The 18587-nt window shown below is 39.7% G+C and overlaps 3 protein-coding genes and 1 long non-coding RNA gene across 9 annotated transcripts; 2 read left to right on the forward strand and 2 right to left on the reverse strand.

Moving 5' to 3' along the window:
* Positions 1-260: 260 nt before the first annotated feature.
* Positions 261-8032, forward strand: LOC105281113 (forkhead box protein N3-like). Of its 2 annotated transcripts, none has more exons than XM_026969814.1 (6): positions 261-388; positions 2534-2946; positions 3039-3472; positions 3587-3890; positions 4084-4189; positions 4270-8032. In XM_026969814.1, exons 2-6 carry the CDS (start codon positions 2556-2558, stop codon positions 4559-4561), a joined length of 1527 nt encoding a protein of 508 aa, XP_026825615.1. In that variant the 5' UTR covers positions 261-388; positions 2534-2555; the 3' UTR covers positions 4562-8032. The 2 variants fall into 2 exon arrangements, with proteins under 2 accessions (XP_026825615.1, XP_026825616.1); XM_026969815.1 differs by having other exon boundaries at positions 270-475.
* Positions 6613-16102, reverse strand: LOC105281112 (protein aurora borealis). 3 transcript variants are annotated; one of them, XM_026969810.1, is made up of 10 exons: positions 15960-16102; positions 15649-15863; positions 15202-15563; positions 11043-11394; positions 10661-10949; positions 10513-10598; positions 10204-10401; positions 9802-10030; positions 9225-9547; positions 6613-8666 (listed from the first exon to the last, which is right to left on the reverse strand). In XM_026969810.1, the coding sequence occupies exons 2-10, from the start codon at positions 15733-15735 to the stop codon at positions 8652-8654; spliced, it is 1941 nt and encodes a 646-aa protein (XP_026825611.1). In that variant the 5' UTR covers positions 15736-15863; positions 15960-16102; the 3' UTR covers positions 6613-8651. The 3 variants fall into 3 exon arrangements, with proteins under 3 accessions (XP_026825611.1, XP_026825610.1, XP_026825612.1); XM_026969809.1 differs by having other exon boundaries at positions 8449-9547; XM_026969811.1 differs by lacking the exon at positions 15960-16102 and having other exon boundaries at positions 8449-9547; positions 15202-15535; positions 15649-15774.
* LOC105281110 lies at positions 9849-10808 on the forward strand. The gene is made up of 5 exons (XR_894235.2): positions 9849-9919; positions 9994-10125; positions 10210-10297; positions 10507-10610; positions 10688-10808. It is a non-coding gene; the product is annotated as an uncharacterized LOC105281110 (long non-coding RNA).
* LOC105281106 lies at positions 16093-18585 on the reverse strand. 3 transcript variants are annotated; one of them, XM_026969818.1, is made up of 4 exons: positions 17657-18585; positions 17425-17543; positions 16390-17243; positions 16189-16307 (listed from the first exon to the last, which is right to left on the reverse strand). In XM_026969818.1, exons 1-3 carry the CDS (start codon positions 17929-17931, stop codon positions 17227-17229), a joined length of 411 nt encoding a protein of 136 aa, XP_026825619.1. In that variant the 5' UTR covers positions 17932-18585; the 3' UTR covers positions 16189-16307; positions 16390-17226. The 3 variants fall into 3 exon arrangements, with proteins under 3 accessions (XP_026825618.1, XP_026825617.1, XP_026825619.1); XM_026969817.1 differs by lacking the exons at positions 17425-17543; positions 17657-18585 and having other exon boundaries at positions 16093-16307; positions 16390-16460; positions 16575-17360; XM_026969816.1 differs by lacking the exons at positions 17425-17543; positions 17657-18585 and having other exon boundaries at positions 16093-16310; positions 16390-16460; positions 16575-17360.
* Positions 18586-18587: the final 2 nt, after the last annotated feature.

The following is an 18587-nucleotide window of genomic DNA, read 5'->3' on the forward strand; positions in this document are numbered from 1 at the left end:
TGTTTCATTATACCTATACCAATTGATTTATGTTAATTGTTTTTTTGCTAACATTGAAAATATAACAGTTGTAAAAAAAGCTACAGAAGATAAAACGTCTAACGATGGTGCTAAATGTTTCAAACGACGTTCAGTTTGAAGTAACGCGATTGTCGTCACCTCTTCCAAAAAACTGCAAGGACGGTAACGAAATATACTTCTTATTTATATATTCGCGCGAGCGGGACGCGAAATCGATACATATCGAATTGCGATGTGCGTGATGTTTCGATAAGCACTTAGTGATGTCGGAATATGGCGTCTTAATCAGCTGGATGTTGTGTAGAGTGTGCCTGCGATGCCCGTTTGTAGAAAACTAACGGAGACTACCGTCTGTCCACCGAAATACGTGAGTTCTCCGAAATTGTCGTGCATGCCGAGCGATCGTGCCGATCCGATTGGCAGTCGGGTCTTGAGAGAGGACTGGATACGAGTCGTAAGTGACGACGATAAACGTGGAGATGCAAATGTTGCATTTAATTCAAGTATACGGCGACTGTGAGACTTTCGCACGTGAGAGGACGACTCGCTCGTGCGCGGCGGTTCGTGCTGGCGATCGGCTTGCGGCGATCGTAATTTCTCACAGAATCCTATCGTGGCCTCTCCGCGGCCGACGTTTCCGAGTGACGACGCGAGTGAGAAGATCGGGGGAAAATCACGCCGCGAAACCGCTGTTAAGGAGCGACGTGCCGCGTTTCGAGTCTGCCTCCCACGGATCCGCGCCGATCGTTTGTCTTATGTAATTTTCGCGAGTGCATCCACGCCGCCGACACACCATGTTGATACCGTGTGCAGCAAAGTGATGCCGTGGCCATTTTCGTGTTTGCTCCCGGGTTTCGTAATCATTATCAACTCCATATTTGAATTCAACAAGTAATGCAGGTCGGCACGCTTCTCTCGGCGCGGCCTACAATCCGACTTTCGGAGTCGCGCGTGGTTCGCCCCGCTAGCTCGGTACGCGATCATTTCGACGGGATCGGTCGATCCCGTGCTCTCGATGTGCGAGAAAAATCTCCCCGAGCTTTCCACGTGCGACGCGCGGTGCTGCCCCGTGGCTGCAGACGAAAATAGGAGTAATTTTGCACGTGCCCGCATCGCATCGGGATCTGAATCACCAAACTAAAATTAAAAACCGGTTGCTCCGATTCCCCTGTGCGAGTGGCGAGAATCCACGATCTGCTCGGTTGACGGCTACGGGACGCCGACGATCCCGGGCGATCTAAATGGTGTGGCGAGGCGGAATTACATCAATGCATCATCAATCATCGATGCATCGTCGGTGCTTGATGTGGACGTCGTCGCGTACGATTCGCGATCGATGCGATTAATCGGTCGCGATACGCAAACGGGGACTCGGGGAGCACGCGTCGAAGGTGCGCTACGCAGGTGGACGCCATTGGTTGCCAATAGCTCGGCAAAAACACGCCAGGCTGAAAGTTCGCGAGAGCGGCGGCGGCGGTGGCGACGCGAATCGCGATGCGCTCGCGATGCGTTATCGCGGCGTAAAGTGCAGGGCGGGCGCGAGGTCGCGCCGACGAGAGCGGTGCTTGTGCTTCCGCGGAAGAAATCCCATTTGAAATTCCAATGCGCGCGATGGCGCCGGCCATTTTGTCGCTTATTAGCGGATAAACAATCCCGTATGCTATCACGTCGCGCGTCCGCGTGCCCGCTGCCTTCGAGGCTACGCGAACGCGGATCCACATGCGCGGAGATTTTCAATTCCGACGCCGTCGCTTATGATGCTCTCGCACGCCTCACTCTCTCGCGCGACACACCAAAAATAGAAAAGCGGCCAGGCTTATTTCTTGCCATTTTCGTGGCGATTTTTATGCTGTAATACGATATATTAACGGTACTCGGGTGTCCCGCTCCGCGAACCTGCATACGAGAAAAATAGTCTCGTTGATAAATTGTTGTTCAACCTCCGGTTGAAAGATAAAAAGCTTTTGTTTCAGTTAAAGTATCCAAGACATTTCCCTGAGTCAGCAACTTAGATTTTCTTATCATTAGATACAACAAAGTGTAAAGAAGAAACAATGTTTGTTATAATATGTTGTACAATGTTTGTCATTTGAATTACTACGACTGGAGTGCTCCAGTTGATGTTTCAAATGCTCAAAGCACTTTCCATCTTTCTTCTTCTTTCAAATAAAAAGAAGGAAAAAGTTTCGAGGCATCTGGAGCATCAACTGAACCATAGTCTATGAATTGTAATGCTATCTAAAAGACTTGTCACAAAATAAGTATGGTATAATAATACAAGTATCACATATAACAATTTTAAATAGTTTATTGTGTAATCCAAATATAATTGATGAATAAAACAGCCTGTACGTAATATGTAGTCAATTTTAATCTATTATTCATAAATTTCTAAGTAAAAATGATTTCTTTAAACCGTTCCATTAAATTTGTGCGAGGTACCATGCGTAGACGTAAAGCAGGAACCTTGATGATACTTACCAATGCGGACAAAAGTTAATTTTGTTTGCAGTGACCAAAAGACTCTATGCAACATGCCACCAGATAGGCCAGATGCATCAGGTATAGAAACTGATATAGAACTCAACTCTACTCAGGATTATAGTTTTGGAGAAACAGCCTATACGATGAACGACAAAGAGAAGGAAAACGCCAGCGTGCTGGCAGACGCAAATTCGACCAACGAATGCCAGAGTGAAATTCCTAGATGCGAAAAATCGATTGAAAAAAACAATCAGTCGGACGACGAGTTGACGTCTCTCAGCTGGTTGCACCAGCAGAACTTACTTAAGGGTTTAGAGATCTCGAACCCATCGAAAAACATGAAGCACGAAAACATGCTGAACAACAATATCTGCGATGATATCGCCGACTTCTCGGAAAACACAAATTCGATATCGAGCTTGGACGATAGTTTCTGTCCAGGTAACGTGCTTGCTTCGAGTAATGCTTGCTTCAAGCTACAATACCGTCTTAGGATCTGTTTGTTTTTATCTCTTTGTTTGTATCATCAACAGAGAGTAACGGAAAGGCAAATACGGCAACGCTAAATGGAAATGGACAGAGCTACCAGCATCCCGCTAAGAATTGTCAAAAGTCAACGCAAATATTTCAGGACTCTATGAAAAGTCACTGCAATACTTCGCCAAGTAATCAAACGAAGATTTCTTTGAGCAACAATAATTTGCCAATGTCTAATCGCAACAAGCATCCTACCCATATACCGTATGATCCTCATTTACACAGAAATAGTAAACCACCGTATTCATTCTCCTGCCTTATATTTATGGCCATCGAAGATAGTCCCGTAAAAGCGCTACCCGTGAAGGAAGTTTACGCGTGGATTCTAGATCACTTTCCATACTTTAGGAACGCACCTACTGGATGGAAAAATTCTGTCAGACACAATCTCAGCCTCAACAAGTGCTTTCGGAAAGTGGAGAAAGCTCCGGTAAGTACGCGCGCGCGTATCTCTCTCCCCTCGACAAAATGCGCTGCACGAAATTTACTCAATTGTCGCTGACAAAATGAAATTACGTCTGCGCTTATTGCTTTCTATTTTTAGAATTTAGGCAAGGGATCATTGTGGATGGTGGACGCACAATATCGCCCAAATCTGATGCAGGCATTATCGCGCTCTCCTTTCCCACCTCCTACAACCCAGAATTTGTCTTCGTCGGAAAAGACACCTAGAAAATGTGTTAATACACGTCTCCCAGATCCGGTTCTCTTTCCATACCTATCTAAAAGACTGGCATCTAGCAATATCAGTGACAACACAGAAACTGAGATTGACAGCGATGTGGACGCAGCAGCTGCTGCTATGCTTTCTTTCAAACATGGACCTATCATTTTGAATCACAATAAAGGTATTGAATATATTTCAAAATATTCGAGACATAAGTTTTTTAATAATTAATGTGAACATTTGCGATGACAATAGACAAAGTATATTATTTGTTTTCTTTTGCTAATCGGAGATGAAGTTATAAATGTGTCGTTAGGAATGTCCGTTGTACACATAATTCATACATGTTTATATTAATATATTTTTTAATGCAGATCGTAAACGAAAATTGCCGGAATCTGAAAAGTTGGTGCCTGTAATTACTAGGAGTTCCAGCGAGGACCACACTTACAGCTGTATCACCTCGGTAAAATTGGAAAAGTAAGGATAGACCAATTTTTTTCTATGATCCACAAATTGTAAATGCAAATAAATTCTAACATTTCTTATCTGATTTGTAGCAAACATTCAAATGAAGAGGAACTAAATCAGACAGACTTTGACGAACAAAGGAAAATTGCGGAAGGTGCCGACGCGCTTCTGAATTTAGCCGGCGTCAGTACGGCGTTGAATCACAGCAGCAGAACGCATCACGTAACACATGGCATTAATCCGGCGGCAAAATCAGAGGTTCTGTCAAAACCAAAAAAACGTTCTGCTCCGAGTGATTACTCAAGTGCTCCTGAGAAAAGGCGTAAGAGATGGCGAGATTGGGGGGAGGGAAATCGATACCTTAAACAGATTAGAGGTTAACATTAATGAATTTTATTACATTTCGGGGAAATGTATAGCATTGGGAGCTGTCCATTTGTGCGCGCGCAACGAGTGAAAGCAATTTGAGAACAATTCTATCATCTAGTGATAAATTTTTCAAACAAGTACTTTTTGTTTTGTAGTATCGTCAGCAAATTTCTCATTCATTTCTAAAAAAAAACCAAAACTTAACGTAACGTAACGAACTTTTATAGAAATTTCTTCAATCGTGTCGATTTCTCACTGCAGACACACAAAATGCGCATATGTAAATTCTTCCATAATAACTTCTAGTTGTGCTAGAAAGAAGAGAGTTGTTGGATGCATTTTGAAATGATTGGTGTGGTTGCTCAGGGTTTACAACATGCTATATGCCAAAATACATTCGGTAGCACTAAACAACAAGCAATAATAGAGATGTAGCGTTAAAGAGATACTTTTTAAACGTGCTGTTGAAACATGATACAATTGAATAGTTCGTGGAATATCAATGAAAGAAACTATTATTACTGAAGTAAGTAATGGTAATCTTTTTAGAATTGTTGTGAGAGACGATTATACATAATTAAGTCGTAGACAGAAAGAGAGAGAGAAAGAAAGAGAGAGAGAGAGAGAGAGAGTTATTAATTAATAATAGAGTTATATATGTTTTTTTTGTAGATATGTATAGAGGCATAATTAACATTTATGAGTTTGTCGCAAAAATAATGAGACTGATTTTTTTAAATGTAGCGTGATGTCAACATAAATACCATAATTCAGTTTGAAGCCCAGTGTTGTCATAGCTCGTTTTGAAAAATCGACCTTTTTGCGACAGACTGTGTATATGATAGAGAAATTAATATATTTAAAATGATTATTACACGCATACACACACACACATTTATGTATATGTGTATATATGTATATAAAATGTATGTATACGTGCATGTATATGCAGATGTACACATTATACGCATTAAGATCGACATACTCGCATTCATGTATATACATATGTACAAGGTGTTCCCAAATTTGCGCTGGAAAATAGTATAAAAGTTTCTGAAAAACTGTAATGTGAAAACTCACGCTCTTCTTTTCCTCCCAGCAGTAGCTTTCAAATTACAAAGTCATTTTTTAAATCTGGTGAATATATCTCGCGATTGAATAGTCGCGATATCGCCTGTAAACCACAAGTAGAGTCGATTGATAACGATTGTACATTTAGACAAAAGAGACAAGCATATTTATTACGCGCTATTTATTACACATATATAACTACTTAATTAATTACGTCAAATAATATCCTTCAGGTCTCCCTATTTGCAAAAATCGTGTAGGTGTTTTCACCTACCTAGTTTTTCACGAACTTACAATTGCAGCGCTTTTGCATGCGAAATTGAGGCCACCCTGCTCGTAAACACACCATGTGCATTGTTGCGCATGTACAACATGATGTGCCACAAACGTATTATCAAAAGGAAAGAAAATGTTGAGACAGACGTTTACAACATGGTTCTGAAGAAAGAAACTTTGTCATTTCACGTCTTTTTCTACTCTCTTCGTGGCTTTCAAGATGATTTTGAACAGTGTTGTACATATGTAGACTTCCTAATGTATCCATAGACCAGTTTTGATATTCAGTTGGAGACTGAATGTATCGGCGATCACGCTGACGATAATGTCGATTGGACGGGAGATGGTGAATAGCGCTACACGGAGACAACCTATTTTTATAAAAACTGTAAAACTAGGAAAAAGTTTGATAATACCTTGTAATTGTAAGATATGTATGTGCGCTACAGAGAACGCGCGAGAGAACATTAGGTAAGGCACAAACTGGTCTTGTATACATTGATACGTAGTTCTATATAGAGAGAACATATATTTTTACAGGGCGCCGCCCGCGTGATAAAGGCTCTTCCTAATAATTCGCTGGTATGCAATTTATTAGCTTAAATATCACTACAAAGTATAAATATTAGTAATTCGAATGAACACACTGTTGTAGCGCAACCTGATCGATTTCTACATATCAATTCGTGATACATGGAACTTGTATAAATAGGCACATTTTATTTGTCATTTTCAACCCCCAGGGGGGGTTACTCATCATTATCATAACACTCTTTGATATCTGTCGAAAAGTCAACATCATAGAACGAGAATACTAGCTTCACAGCATTATATGCACTTTTACATGTAGGATCGAACCAATATCATAAATTTAAGATGTTTTCACCAACTATTCAACTGTGTAATTCTGTTTCTATACATATGCAATTATGAAATGTTGCATTAGTTGTGACACAATATCGATAACTTGAAAGTCTCAATAATTTAGACACATCAGGTGATATACTTAAGAATCTAAGAATACGATTATACGATTTGCATTATGGACTTTGACAGGATGCGCTACATCAAATATTTAATGTGATTGTAGCTAGTCAGCTACACCAGAAAAGTTCAATCTGAAGGTGCAAGAAAGAATGCCATGTGCTCAATACACGATAATGTTGAATCTATTTAATAAGCATAATTCGATTGCGATATTATTTAAAGGATCGGAAAAAATGGAAAAAATTGGATCTCTAAAACTTATTGTCCCTTCCTTCATTTAAAATAATTTTTTTCGATATATATATTACGTTGCATATTCCGCTCAACATTGTATAACATATACAGGATTTACATTACTACAAACGATCGAATATTTTTTGTCTTCAAATTTTATTTTCTAACTATTATCTGTGATATTATATTGCAAAAATCAATGCGATATCATTGTTATACTTCAGTGTATCCGAAGTTTTAGAATTTTATATATTATGTTGCTTAGCGAAAGAGTTGTGTATAAATATAAATACTAATTAATTGGCATTCTTGCTCACACCTCAAACACTTTATCTTGATATTGAGTGAAAACAAGCTGGTGTCTTTAAATTGATAATGGAAATTAATGTTATAGCTTCACGATTTGTTAACATTCTCTTAGTCTAGCTCTTGTTTGCTACGACTGAAGATCTGTTCTTCCACATGTAGTTAATTCTAAATTAATCAACTATCGGAGATGGGGGAGGGATTGCTATCCATCATCATAATACGTGTAGCTAATCGATAGGCTAAAGTGTAGGTTAAATCGATTAGTCACATAATATAAAGCAATACACCAGTAAATCCTGACATTGAGCGAAATACTCTAGTCAGCCGGTTCTTGTAGGAGTGTGGGGCTTATGTGCAATGCGTTAATCGCGGAGTCAGGGCAATGAAGCGATAGACTGTTATTCTATAATTACGTTATGTATAAAAAAGGATATATATATATATAAATATATTAAAATCATATATTCTTAATGTGTAGCGCCGATCCAATGCATGCGATGGTGCTATGTATAAAAACAATTATCTGTTTCGAGTTACCATTTTAATGCGGAGCTTAATATTATTACAACCGGCTGACAAGCAAAGTCATACGACGGACACCAAAAACACAAAGTAAAGGAGCAAAGCAGATTACGGCGTGTCGTTGTAACTAGCCAGGGACAATCAAAAGACATAATGTGTTTGGTTTGCTTCCATTACATGACATCGTGCCAAATGCAGAATCCTTTGAGTTTGGAAGATCAGATATGTTATAATTTATATATACGCATATATATATCTACAGAATGTATAAGAATTTTGTTGGCGTAATATGTAATATTATAATTATATATATATACATATACCATTATTAATATTATTATTATTATTATTATCTCATTTTAGATGAATCATGCTGTAAAATGTTTGTTAAGTTTTTGACCTTGCTTATATATATCTTGAGTATATTTAATATTTTAGGCTGTAACCACAAGAAAATTTTATCTAATGAAATCGATGAAGAAACTTATAAAGCGAGTTGGTTATTCATCCAGCATCACTTTTTCTCCATACGAATACATGTATATACATGATATATTTTAATACTATAATTAAACTAACATATACATGGAGCACATAATATTCATCATACTGTTAAAAAGGCTAAAACTAAAAAGTGCAAGAATATATTTTTTTCTACATTCTTTTTCTTCATTAAAATGTCGTAGAATCAACAATATTGCCATCATGTACGATATTTCTAAACAAAAAAAATTAATTTTTTGTTATGATTATGCATCTTTAATATTTTATCAAAATAAACAATAAATGATACAAATAACATAAAATTAATGAGAGAAAGAAAAAGTAATATATATATATTACAATTTATTATTATAATAAAATATTAAAAAATTGCAATAATATTTATCACACAATTTATCTGACTAAGATTCGAATCAGTTCATCTTTTAAAAATGCAATTTTCATAAAGATATCAAGCGTAAATATATGCACATGGTGAAAATAACGTATCAAACTCTTGAAGGATCTATTTAATGTAAGAGAAGTAAATTGATTACGAAAGAATATGTTTAATATATATATATATATCTATATTTGCTATGATAATAAATTTTCTGCATTATTTTGTAACCTTAATTATTTTGAGGAACATGACGATTACTCAACTTTCATCGTGTTTGTTATATTTAGAAGGCGTCGAGCTAAATATATTTCTTGTGTTTTCTTTCCAAGAAAGATTAGCATTATCCTTAGTCGTTCTCACTTGCTCGTTCCAATGAGTTTTGTGACTTACCGAAATATTACTGTAACTCTCTACTGTATGTGTCATGTTGCTTGTGCTGTAAGTTTGATAACCCGTGTCTTGAACTGAATTTGATATGCTTTGTTGATCCAATGTTTCGGATATCGCGTTACTCTGTTTATGATTTCTATGCATGGAGTTTCCCATTTCGGTTATAATTTTTGGGCTATCGTCACAATGATTCTTAGCCGAACTTGCGTATTTTGATGCCTCCATGTTAATAGAATCACATAAATTCATCTCGCTATTATTTAAAATTAATTTACGATCGTCTTGATTGCCTTCAGTACACTGCATGTCATTTTCATCAAAAGCTGTATGTACAAAATATCATATTTGTAATATAGTATTATAAATTCATTTTACGTATAATTAAGTGAAAATATTTACAATAAAATTAATATTGCACTACTAACAGAATAAGCAGCATAATAATTATCTTCTAGATTTCTCAAGTAAAGATAGTTTTTTTGCAATATTCTAAAGACACTAAATAAGTAAAGAATGTTAGAATGAATGATAAAAAAGCATAAAAGTACAAATGTTACAAGTATAGGGAGAAAATTACCTATAAAATTGGAATTATTGATTGCATTGGAACTTTTCTCCATAATTATATTGTCTATGCTCATATCCATTGCGGAGTCCAGCCGAGTGGCCAAACAAGTATAGAGTTCATCTCTTTTGTATGACATATCATTTTTAGTATTACGTATTGGTGACATGTCCGGTGATGATAAGTTTTCAATTTTGACTACAGAAGATCCGGTACTCTGTCGTCTAGCTTGCGGCAACCGCTGAAACATATCATCACGTTAAATTCAGATGTATAACTACGAGACAAAAACGACAATTAATCCTGTTTATTTTAGGACATAAAAATGACCAATGAGTAAGATATAAAATTAATTGATCAATTTTAGTATTAAGAAATATATTTTTATACAAATTTACTAAGCCATTCATATACCTTTAGTGGTGTACCGTGAACAAACATGGCACTCTGAGGCGGGCTATGACACAATATCATGGATTCACTCATTTTAACTGGTGATAAAGATTTGGTACTATCATTATCATCATCAGCAGTACACTCGTAATTAAAAAATAACTTCCTTCTCAGTGAATTATTACTTGAATTAGCATCGTCGTTATCTGCACTTTGGTCCTTTTGAGATACAAGACATTTTCGTTGTGAAACACAGTTGACACACAGTGACAGTTTTACATAAAATAAATTATAATTGTCTAAATAACTATTTTACGGTTACAGTCCAACCTGAGTGAATGTGAAATAAGGCTTCAAGACCTCCTCAACATCTTGCGGTAGAGCCACAGGCAATGATAAAACCGTTTGGCACCACACTAAAAATATAGGTACCATTAAACTTAAGTGATATTCTAAGATATTTTCTTGGTATACCTACCATCCTTTCTTGGTTTTACTTCTTTAGTAGAATTTAATTCCAAAGGCCTGTTAGGAGTATCCATGGGTATGGACGACTTATTTTTCTGTTCTCTAATCTCCCACGGGCTGGGAATTATCTGATTCTGCTGGAAGAACCGATCTATAGCTGCCTGAGCTTTCACCTCTACTTCCGGATCTGGAGAATATATTTGCTGCGTAGGAAATTCTTCAATCTTCGCTGGTTGTATATGTGCTAACTCGTCTATGGTCCACGTGAAGCCTGGTGACTGTTGCGATGATCCTGGGTTCTACATAAACAAACCATTTATATGTCATTCTAAACATTAACATTTCCTGCTGCTGTAAAATAACGATTGAAATCAATTTCTATAGAGAGTTACCTTTGTGAATACAGTCGGACTGATCATAGATTGATGTAACTTATTCAAGTCGGGTTCAAACGGATTTCTGATAATAAAGTTCTTTAATCCAGACGGTGGAGTGATGTGACTCGGCAGAACGGTGAAGCGCGTACCGTTCTGATATGCTGCGTATCTCGAAGTTTCAGTTCGTTTCATCGGGGTCCCGTGGCCTAAAGGACCGTTTGTTAAAGGGCTGTCGCATTTTTGTATCTTGCTTGGTGCGTCTCTCTTTACTTGCTCCATTATAAAACAAATCGCAACGTCGAGAGGTCTTTTTGCTCCTCTGATGCTTCCCTTGGAATTCTTCAGTTTAACAGTCTCCACTGCGAAACTTTGTCGATATTGCGGATTATTTTGGTAATGCGTAATAACAATATGTTTCAAACACATTAATTTGCAAATTAGATTTGGAGTTTCTCGCATGAAATTACTATCTATTTTCCATTTCTTTTAAACTGCATTGCACCGGGCACTCGCGTCTTTTAAACTTTATCCTTTCAGGGCTACCAACAGCCTCTCAGCAGGGCTGTGTTCAACTACCAACTTTCTATTTCATTTGTTAAGGGGATCCTGGAGTGACCAGGAATTTCTTCGCGATGGTGCTGCCATTTGCACATTAAAATGCTTTTTATAAAAATTTGGCAAGTTGTACGCACAAAATTGCTATCATCCACACTCGGGATAAAGTAAAGGAATATAATGAAGCTTTTCGAAGAGACTTTAGAAACTTAATAAAAAAGATATATTGATAACAGATCAAACTTTGATCTATTATCAAACTGCTTGCCTGTACACATAATTGCTTTAAAAGTAGTCATCACGTATCTCATCACGGAGTGAAAATGAGAAAAGTGAGCAAATTCACTAAGTGTTGACCAATCAAATTATAAATATTCTAGTAAATTTGCTCATTTTTCACATTTTCACTCCGTGAAGAGATACGTAATAGACCCCCTGACCTTATTTTATTGCACCATAGTAGCAAACAAAATGGCGCTCACTACGTGATTTACCTGGCCAATCAGACGATATTCCCTCAATGTCGCTTCTCTTAAGCCTATTACACAATGCAAAGGAACAGGGAATAACCAATCGCGTTACACGATTTGAGTACGGATAACCAAATCGAGCAACGCGATTGGCTATTCCCTGTTCCTGTTCCTTTGCATTGTGTAATAGGCTTTATATTTAGGACTCTAGTCGACAGTACATTCTGCTTTTCTGCTTTTATCTTTCCGCCAACTGTCGACTATCCGCGCGAGTTCTGATTGGCTTCTGCTTTCTGCTATTCTGCCAAGGTGTGAATTCACCCTAAGAAAAGTAAGTTTTTTTTTATCCCACCAACCAAACCGCTCACAAAGAGTCGAACTAAAAGGCGCATTTCGTCAGGACTCTCCGCCGGTTCCACGCTCCCGGCTAAAAAGGGTGATTTTGTACAACATACGTCCCCCTGTGGGCCCCTACCACCAGGAGGTTCGGCCACCCCCCCCCCCCCCACGGACTGCGCTCGTCCAATAAAAATGCCGTGCATCCCTGTCGAGACTGGGCAGAATGCCCCACGGGTGGGTCATGCTGCCGAGTCGGTGAAACTAAAACCGCGCCCGAGGATGGAAGGGTAGGTGGCCCGCAGGTCAGCGCCCCGCGGAAGGAAAGGTAGGTGGCCCGCGGGTCAGCGCCCAGCGGAAGGAAGGGTAGGTGGCCCGCGGGTCAGCGCCCCGCGGAGGGAGGTAGGTGGCCCGAGGGTCAGCGCCCCGCGGGGGGAGGGGAAGGGAAGGGAGCCCGCGGGTCAGCACCGCCGCGGGGGAAGGGGAAGGAAGCCTATCCCTTCCGCGGGTCAGTGCCCCGCGGAAGGGATAGGTGGCCCGCAGGGAGAGTCCCGCGGAAGTACGGTCCGCACACCGAGAGAGCCCGGTTTACCGACGGGAGCGCCCGTTGACTGTACGGCGGAGAGATCGGGAGCACCAAACCTGATTCACATTAATGGCAAATGTAAAATTGTAAACAATTTAATTTGGAATAATGGAAATTTTAATATAGGACTACATGAAGAAAGCAAATACACATAATCTTTACGTTGGAAACAAAATTAACAAATCTCTTTCTAAATAGATTAATATTAAAATTTCAACAGGAAAAATAGTACAATACGAGATTTATTATGGCACAATGAATTGTTCCATATATATTCTTTATGATTAAGATAGTAAAAGTGGGAAATGCGATCTGAATAATTTTAGTAGCGTTCATTGATCGGTAAATACATATTCTATATAATTTCACAATTTCACTTTTGTATCATATAGCGTAACAAAAATTCTCGTAAAAAGAGCGATCGTATTCTACAAATTCAGTCTAATAAAAAGAATACAGGGCCTTTTAAAGTATAGTAATAACAAAAACTTCATAAGCTATACGATGATACAGAAATCAAACGTACATTATGTATCGTTAGCATCTTTATCTTCCTCCCTTACCTTTTCCCTCGTGCCCCTTACCTGTTCAACGCCACTATCACTCACTCTCCCTCGTACCATAACTTCTTCCATAACTTTCTCCTGTGAGTGTAACCCTTTTCCTCTTATTACATCTTCCCACCATCTCCATTGCCCCTCTATTCTAACCTTTCCAAAACCTATCTTAATCTTCTTTCCCTTACTTCTTTGCACCTATGCCCATTCCTTTATCTCTGCTTGCGTTTTCCTTTCCTCCCACGTAAGGTCATGCTCTACAAAAATCCGTTCTCCTTTTAATCTATTCTTATTATCCATTATTTCCTTTTTCTCTTCCTCACTGCTAATTTTGGCTATTAACACCTGCCCGCTTCTTCTTATATGCATTATTGTGCAACGAACCTTCAACTTATTCTTGAAAAAATCTTGTACTTTTCTCAGCCAATCTGTCTCGTTACCGCTTACCTCCATTCCTTTGATTACGACGTTATTACGTCTCTCTAATTTCTCTTTATCCAACATTAATTTTTTGATACCTTTTACCTCCTTCCAACTAAGCCTATCCTCACTCATAATTGACCAATCCTTGGACCTCCCGCTCTCACTCCTGTTACTTATATTCCCCCTACTATCCCTTTCCCTTACACCTACTGCACTCGTGTTTATTGCTTCATATTCCCGTCTTCTTTCCTCCTCCTTCTTTTCTCTCGCCTCCACTGCATCTATCATGTTTACCATTTTCCTTTCCAAGTCATCTACCCTCTCCTCTATCACCCTCATTCTCAAATCTATACTCCTCTCCTTCCTCTTCCATTCCTCTATTCTCTCTATATCATCTTTCTTATCCCTTTTCCAACTACCCATCGTTTCCTTCCACTCTCTTTCTCTCTCTATCTAACTTAAACTTTTCCCACTCATTCTTAATCTCGTCTATTCTTTCTAAACGAAAACTAACCTCTTTCTTATCTTTTTTCTCCATGCCTTCATCCTCCCCTCTACTCATTATCCCTTTCCTTTATCCTTATCCTCCTCTTTAGTATCCTCACTACTCCACTTTAGCCTTTTTTGCTTCTCATCTCCGCTACTTCCGCTCTTTCCTAATCTTCCCTTCCCTATCGTTCCCGCCGCCCTGCGCGACGCCATAACCTCTCTTCTACCTATCTACTTCTGACGCTTCTTACTCCTTTCTTACCTTACCTTTTCCTTCGCCTCCACGTATACACCTACTATAACGCTTCCTCCTTGCACGACACTCGTTTCTAACTTACCAAAATACGTAATCGCCTTAAAAACTAACAAAATTATCCGCTTACTCAATCATACAACACACTCACTCGCACGCCATCTAACCAAGTCCCTCAAACTTACATTATGATACCTATACAACTTGCTCTTTTTACACTTGCTTTATTGTTGAACGAAATATATCGGCGAAAAGAAAAATAAAATACAAATCGCAATCCCGTGCTTCAGCCCATCGCTCTTACGCAATTCGCAGAGATTGATACTCAATCGTGATAAAAACATTATTAGCACACGTCGTACATTAAATTCTTCCTGTCTATTGAAGAGAGGATATTCGCGATACCATATGTCTTACGTTTATGATACATTCATACTTGAAAAAAAAGGATATTTTATAAAATTAGAAAGTTATAAGCGAAAAACATTATGCGAGATGTATTTACCCTGGTTTAATTTCCGATTGTGGAATGTTGATGCACTTGTCGAACGTAATTTTGGATCCGTCATAATGAGCCTTCTGCCTGACGTCGATGATCAAATATCTGCTGTTATTTTTTTGCGATAAAGAATACAATTGATTGCACGATATAAAATTGTCGCTGTCGCCGTACAGAGGATCGTCAGTCGGTGTCTCTGGTAATTTCAAGCTAACATCGCTACTCGGCGCATAGGCCTTTGCCGTATCCACACCGTCCGTGTCCACCTCCATTTTCTCCACCGCGTCGTTGTGCTTCCTGGAACTATGCTCATAGCGTATCTCTAACTTTTGCCTCAAGTCTGCAAGTATGTTTTTCACTTCATTTATCTAGAATACAAACATTCATGTATTTACGCACACACAGTGGCACACAATTATCTGGCTGGTCACTCTGGCATACACTGCTGCTTACCTGATCGACGGTCATGTTGGTGGAATAGATGGACTTGCGTCCTTGTAATCCTGAGTTTTCTTCAGCCACTTGACCGTGTCCAGCCATCTCTTCAAGAGGATATACGCAGTCTTGTCGTTACCATTCTTCTTCGCCATCTCGGACTTCTGGCGCATAGTGGGAAGCCTTTGGTACACGCTGCGTGGCTTCTTCCCTGCACAATTGACTCTTGCCTGCTTCACAAATACAAACATTCATGCATTTACGCACACGCAGCGGCACAGTTATCTGGCTGGTCACTCTGGCATACACTGCCATACACTGCTGCTTACCTGATCGATGGTCATATTGGTGGAATAGATGGACTTGCGGTCCTTGTAATCCTGAGTTTTCTTCAGCCACTTGACCGTGTCCAGCCATCTCTTCAAGAGGATATACGCAGTCTTGTCGTTACCGTTCTTCTTCGCCATCTCGGATTTCTAGCGCATAGTGGGAAGCCTCTGGTACACGCTGCGTGGCTTCTTCCCCCCACAATTGACTCTCGTCTGCTTCACGAGATCATTTACGCAGGTATACCTCAAATTCGCTCCGTTGGGCATCGTTGCTCGCTCCCGCAGCCTCGATCCTCGCCGCAAGATTGGAGCATCCAGTGACACTGGCGACGTGTTCGGCGCGATGTGCTGCTGTCGGTCCAAGGATACGCGTTAATCGCTTAATCTACTTAGGGCCTTAGCTCATAGTGATTCGCAGAAGGGAACGTACCTGGGAGGTGCTCCGAAATGCCGACGAGATATTCGCAGGTTCGCGCCGCGAACGAGAACGATGGCGCGAACCTGCGAATATCACGTCGGCATTTCGGACTTGAAGTATCTTCGTGGATCGTACGTGTCAGGTTTACGTCGGTGAATTATAACCCGTCCTGCCGCGAACGACGAGCAACGACGTACCTCCAGGACGGCAACTCTCTCTATTAGGCGCACCGGACGATACCGCGACGTCAAACCTAACCTCTCGTACGTAACGCGACAAGTACATCAAGTTTTGACGGCGAATTTTGGAGGTTAACCTTTTCAAGGAAATCACATGCAAATCCGCCATTTCCGCAAAAGTTTTGATTTATCGCTTTCTTTCATAAGGCTGAAGTCACATGGTACGGAATAGAGCGTATGGAATAGAGTCATAGAACGGTAGAGATAGTGCACCTCGGCCCGTTTGCGCATGCGTTGGAAATTGCCAGTCTAACCTAAATATGCATACGAATTACGGTTCGTGTCGATCACGTGTCGGTTGATTTTATTCTTCTTTTTGAAGACATTTATGAAAAATGGGTCGGAGGTGCTACTTGTGCAGTAATTATAAAGCCTGGTCTACAATTAGTCGGAAGACGTAGTCGTAACGTAGCGCGACCCGTCGGCCGTACGGCGAACTGGAGTCGGGAGCGCCCGACTAGCCCTGCGGTCCGAAACGCGCTCACAGCGCTACGGCGCGCTCACGACCGTTCCGAAATGGCTTAAGTGAGCTCACCATAGCGAAGTGACGTCATACCTGCTGTGCTCACGCTGCCCATGGTCGAACGGTGGGTCGCCGTGAGCACTGATGTTATAAACGCGGGAAACCTAGCAAATTACGAAAATTAATATAATTGAGAACAATGACTTTAGCCACCGACGAGATATTAGTAACACAGGACGCGGAAATGCTTGCCACACGGCAAAAAGCTATGCGATAGCCAATGAATTTACTTCACTTTTTCGTAGAAATGAAATCATTTTTTTGTAGAAAGAATAATTGATGTACTTGATGTACTATAGCGTTGCTTTTGTGCTGATATAGGTTTCCTGCCTCCACTTAACTTCGTTGTACTTAATGCAGGTCCTATCAATCCTAACAGGAATTCAAAAGTTGCAGGCAACAATCTGTAAAAAAAGAAATAAAAATTTCATAATCTAACCTAACCTAATTTATATAAAATTGCTATAAGTTGAAATTATTGTGATTCCATATTTATCGAATTCGAGTAGTAACCAACCTGAAGTGCGTTTTAAATTCTTCTGCGGTGTAGTTTGGAACAATTCTTTCAATATAATTCTTCACGCGAGGTCTTATTTCCACTTTATCTCTTCGTTTATTCAAATGTAACTGTATGACTGATATAACATTTTCCTCTTCACTATCATCACTACTTACAAATATATATCTCACAAATTCTATATCACTATCATCGCTTTCACAACACAATTCCGAACATTGGAACAATACAGCTTTTTGCTGAACAGCCTCCATTTTAACGAGATTTATTTCCATTTATAGAACGTGAGCAAGCTTATAGCCGGTCCGAAACGAAAGCATCTACAACGTGCTATTTGAATCGGACCGCCTGTAAGCGCCTTCAGCGTCGTGAGCGCCGTAAGCTTATTTCAGACCGCAGCCTAGGAAAGGCTAGATGTTCGGCGCGGCGCGGCTTATATACCCCCACTCGGTGGTCGTGGTGGGGGTGTGACGTCACGTCGGCGGCAGTGGCGTAGCGCCGCGAGGCGCGGAGCATTTCGCGTTTACACGATTTGGGTACATACGGATGACCAAATCGAGCAATGCGATTGGTTATTTCCTGTTCCTGTTTCTTTGCATTGTGTAATAGGCTTTACTATCAAACATCAGAGAAAGATGCCGAAAAGATCGCAGCGCGTTTTCTTTCGGTGGACTTTGAAAACGATTTTACGATACGAATCGTAAAATAGACTTATAAAGTTTTGATTTTTTAATTGCTTTTGATATCACTCAAGTAGCATTAATGAAAAGTAATTTACAGTCCGATGATATGAAACTGAATAGGATCTTCAACTTTATACTTGGCACAAGTCAGATACAAAAGAATAGTAGAATTATTGTCATATTTCAGTTATGAATATCGTTACCAGAGATGTATTCCGAGGACACAGCAACGACTATTTAAAGAAATA

The sequence above is a fragment of the Ooceraea biroi genome, chromosome 5 (assembly GCF_003672135.1).
Source record: "Ooceraea biroi isolate clonal line C1 chromosome 5, Obir_v5.4, whole genome shotgun sequence".
In the NCBI taxonomy this organism is placed as follows: Eukaryota; Metazoa; Arthropoda; class Insecta; order Hymenoptera; family Formicidae; genus Ooceraea; species Ooceraea biroi.

What these genes read in the sequence shown, in the direction of transcription:
- LOC105281106 (XM_026969816.1), bottom strand. Translation starts at nt 16,725, where the DNA reads ATGGCGGATTTGCATGTGATTTCCTTGAAAAGGTTAACCTCCAAAATT. An exon ending in AGAGAGTTGCCGTCCTGGAG is followed by an intron (nt 16,461 to 16,574) that starts GTACGTCGTTGC and finishes TGATATTCGCAG; the next exon opens with GTTCGCGCCATCGTTCTCGT. An exon ending in CATTTCGGAGCACCTCCCAG is followed by an intron (nt 16,311 to 16,389) that starts GTACGTTCCCTT and finishes TTGGACCGACAG; the next exon opens with CAGCACATCGCGCCGAACAC.
- LOC105281113 (XM_026969814.1), top strand. Translation starts at nt 2,556, where the DNA reads ATGCCACCAGATAGGCCAGATGCATCAGGTATAGAAACTGATATAGAA. An exon ending in GGACGATAGTTTCTGTCCAG is followed by an intron (nt 2,947 to 3,038) that starts GTAACGTGCTTG and finishes TATCATCAACAG; the next exon opens with AGAGTAACGGAAAGGCAAAT. An exon ending in GGAAAGTGGAGAAAGCTCCG is followed by an intron (nt 3,473 to 3,586) that starts GTAAGTACGCGC and finishes TTCTATTTTTAG; the next exon opens with AATTTAGGCAAGGGATCATT.
- LOC105281112 (XM_026969809.1), bottom strand. Translation starts at nt 15,735, where the DNA reads ATGGCTGGACACGGTCAAGTGGCTGAAGAAAACTCAGGATTACAAGGA. An exon ending in CAATCGGAAATTAAACCAGG is followed by an intron (nt 11,395 to 15,201) that starts GTAAATACATCT and finishes ATATCGACAAAG; the next exon opens with TTTCGCAGTGGAGACTGTTA. An exon ending in AGTAAAACCAAGAAAGGATG is followed by an intron (nt 10,599 to 10,660) that starts GTAGGTATACCA and finishes CTATATTTTTAG; the next exon opens with TGTGGTGCCAAACGGTTTTA.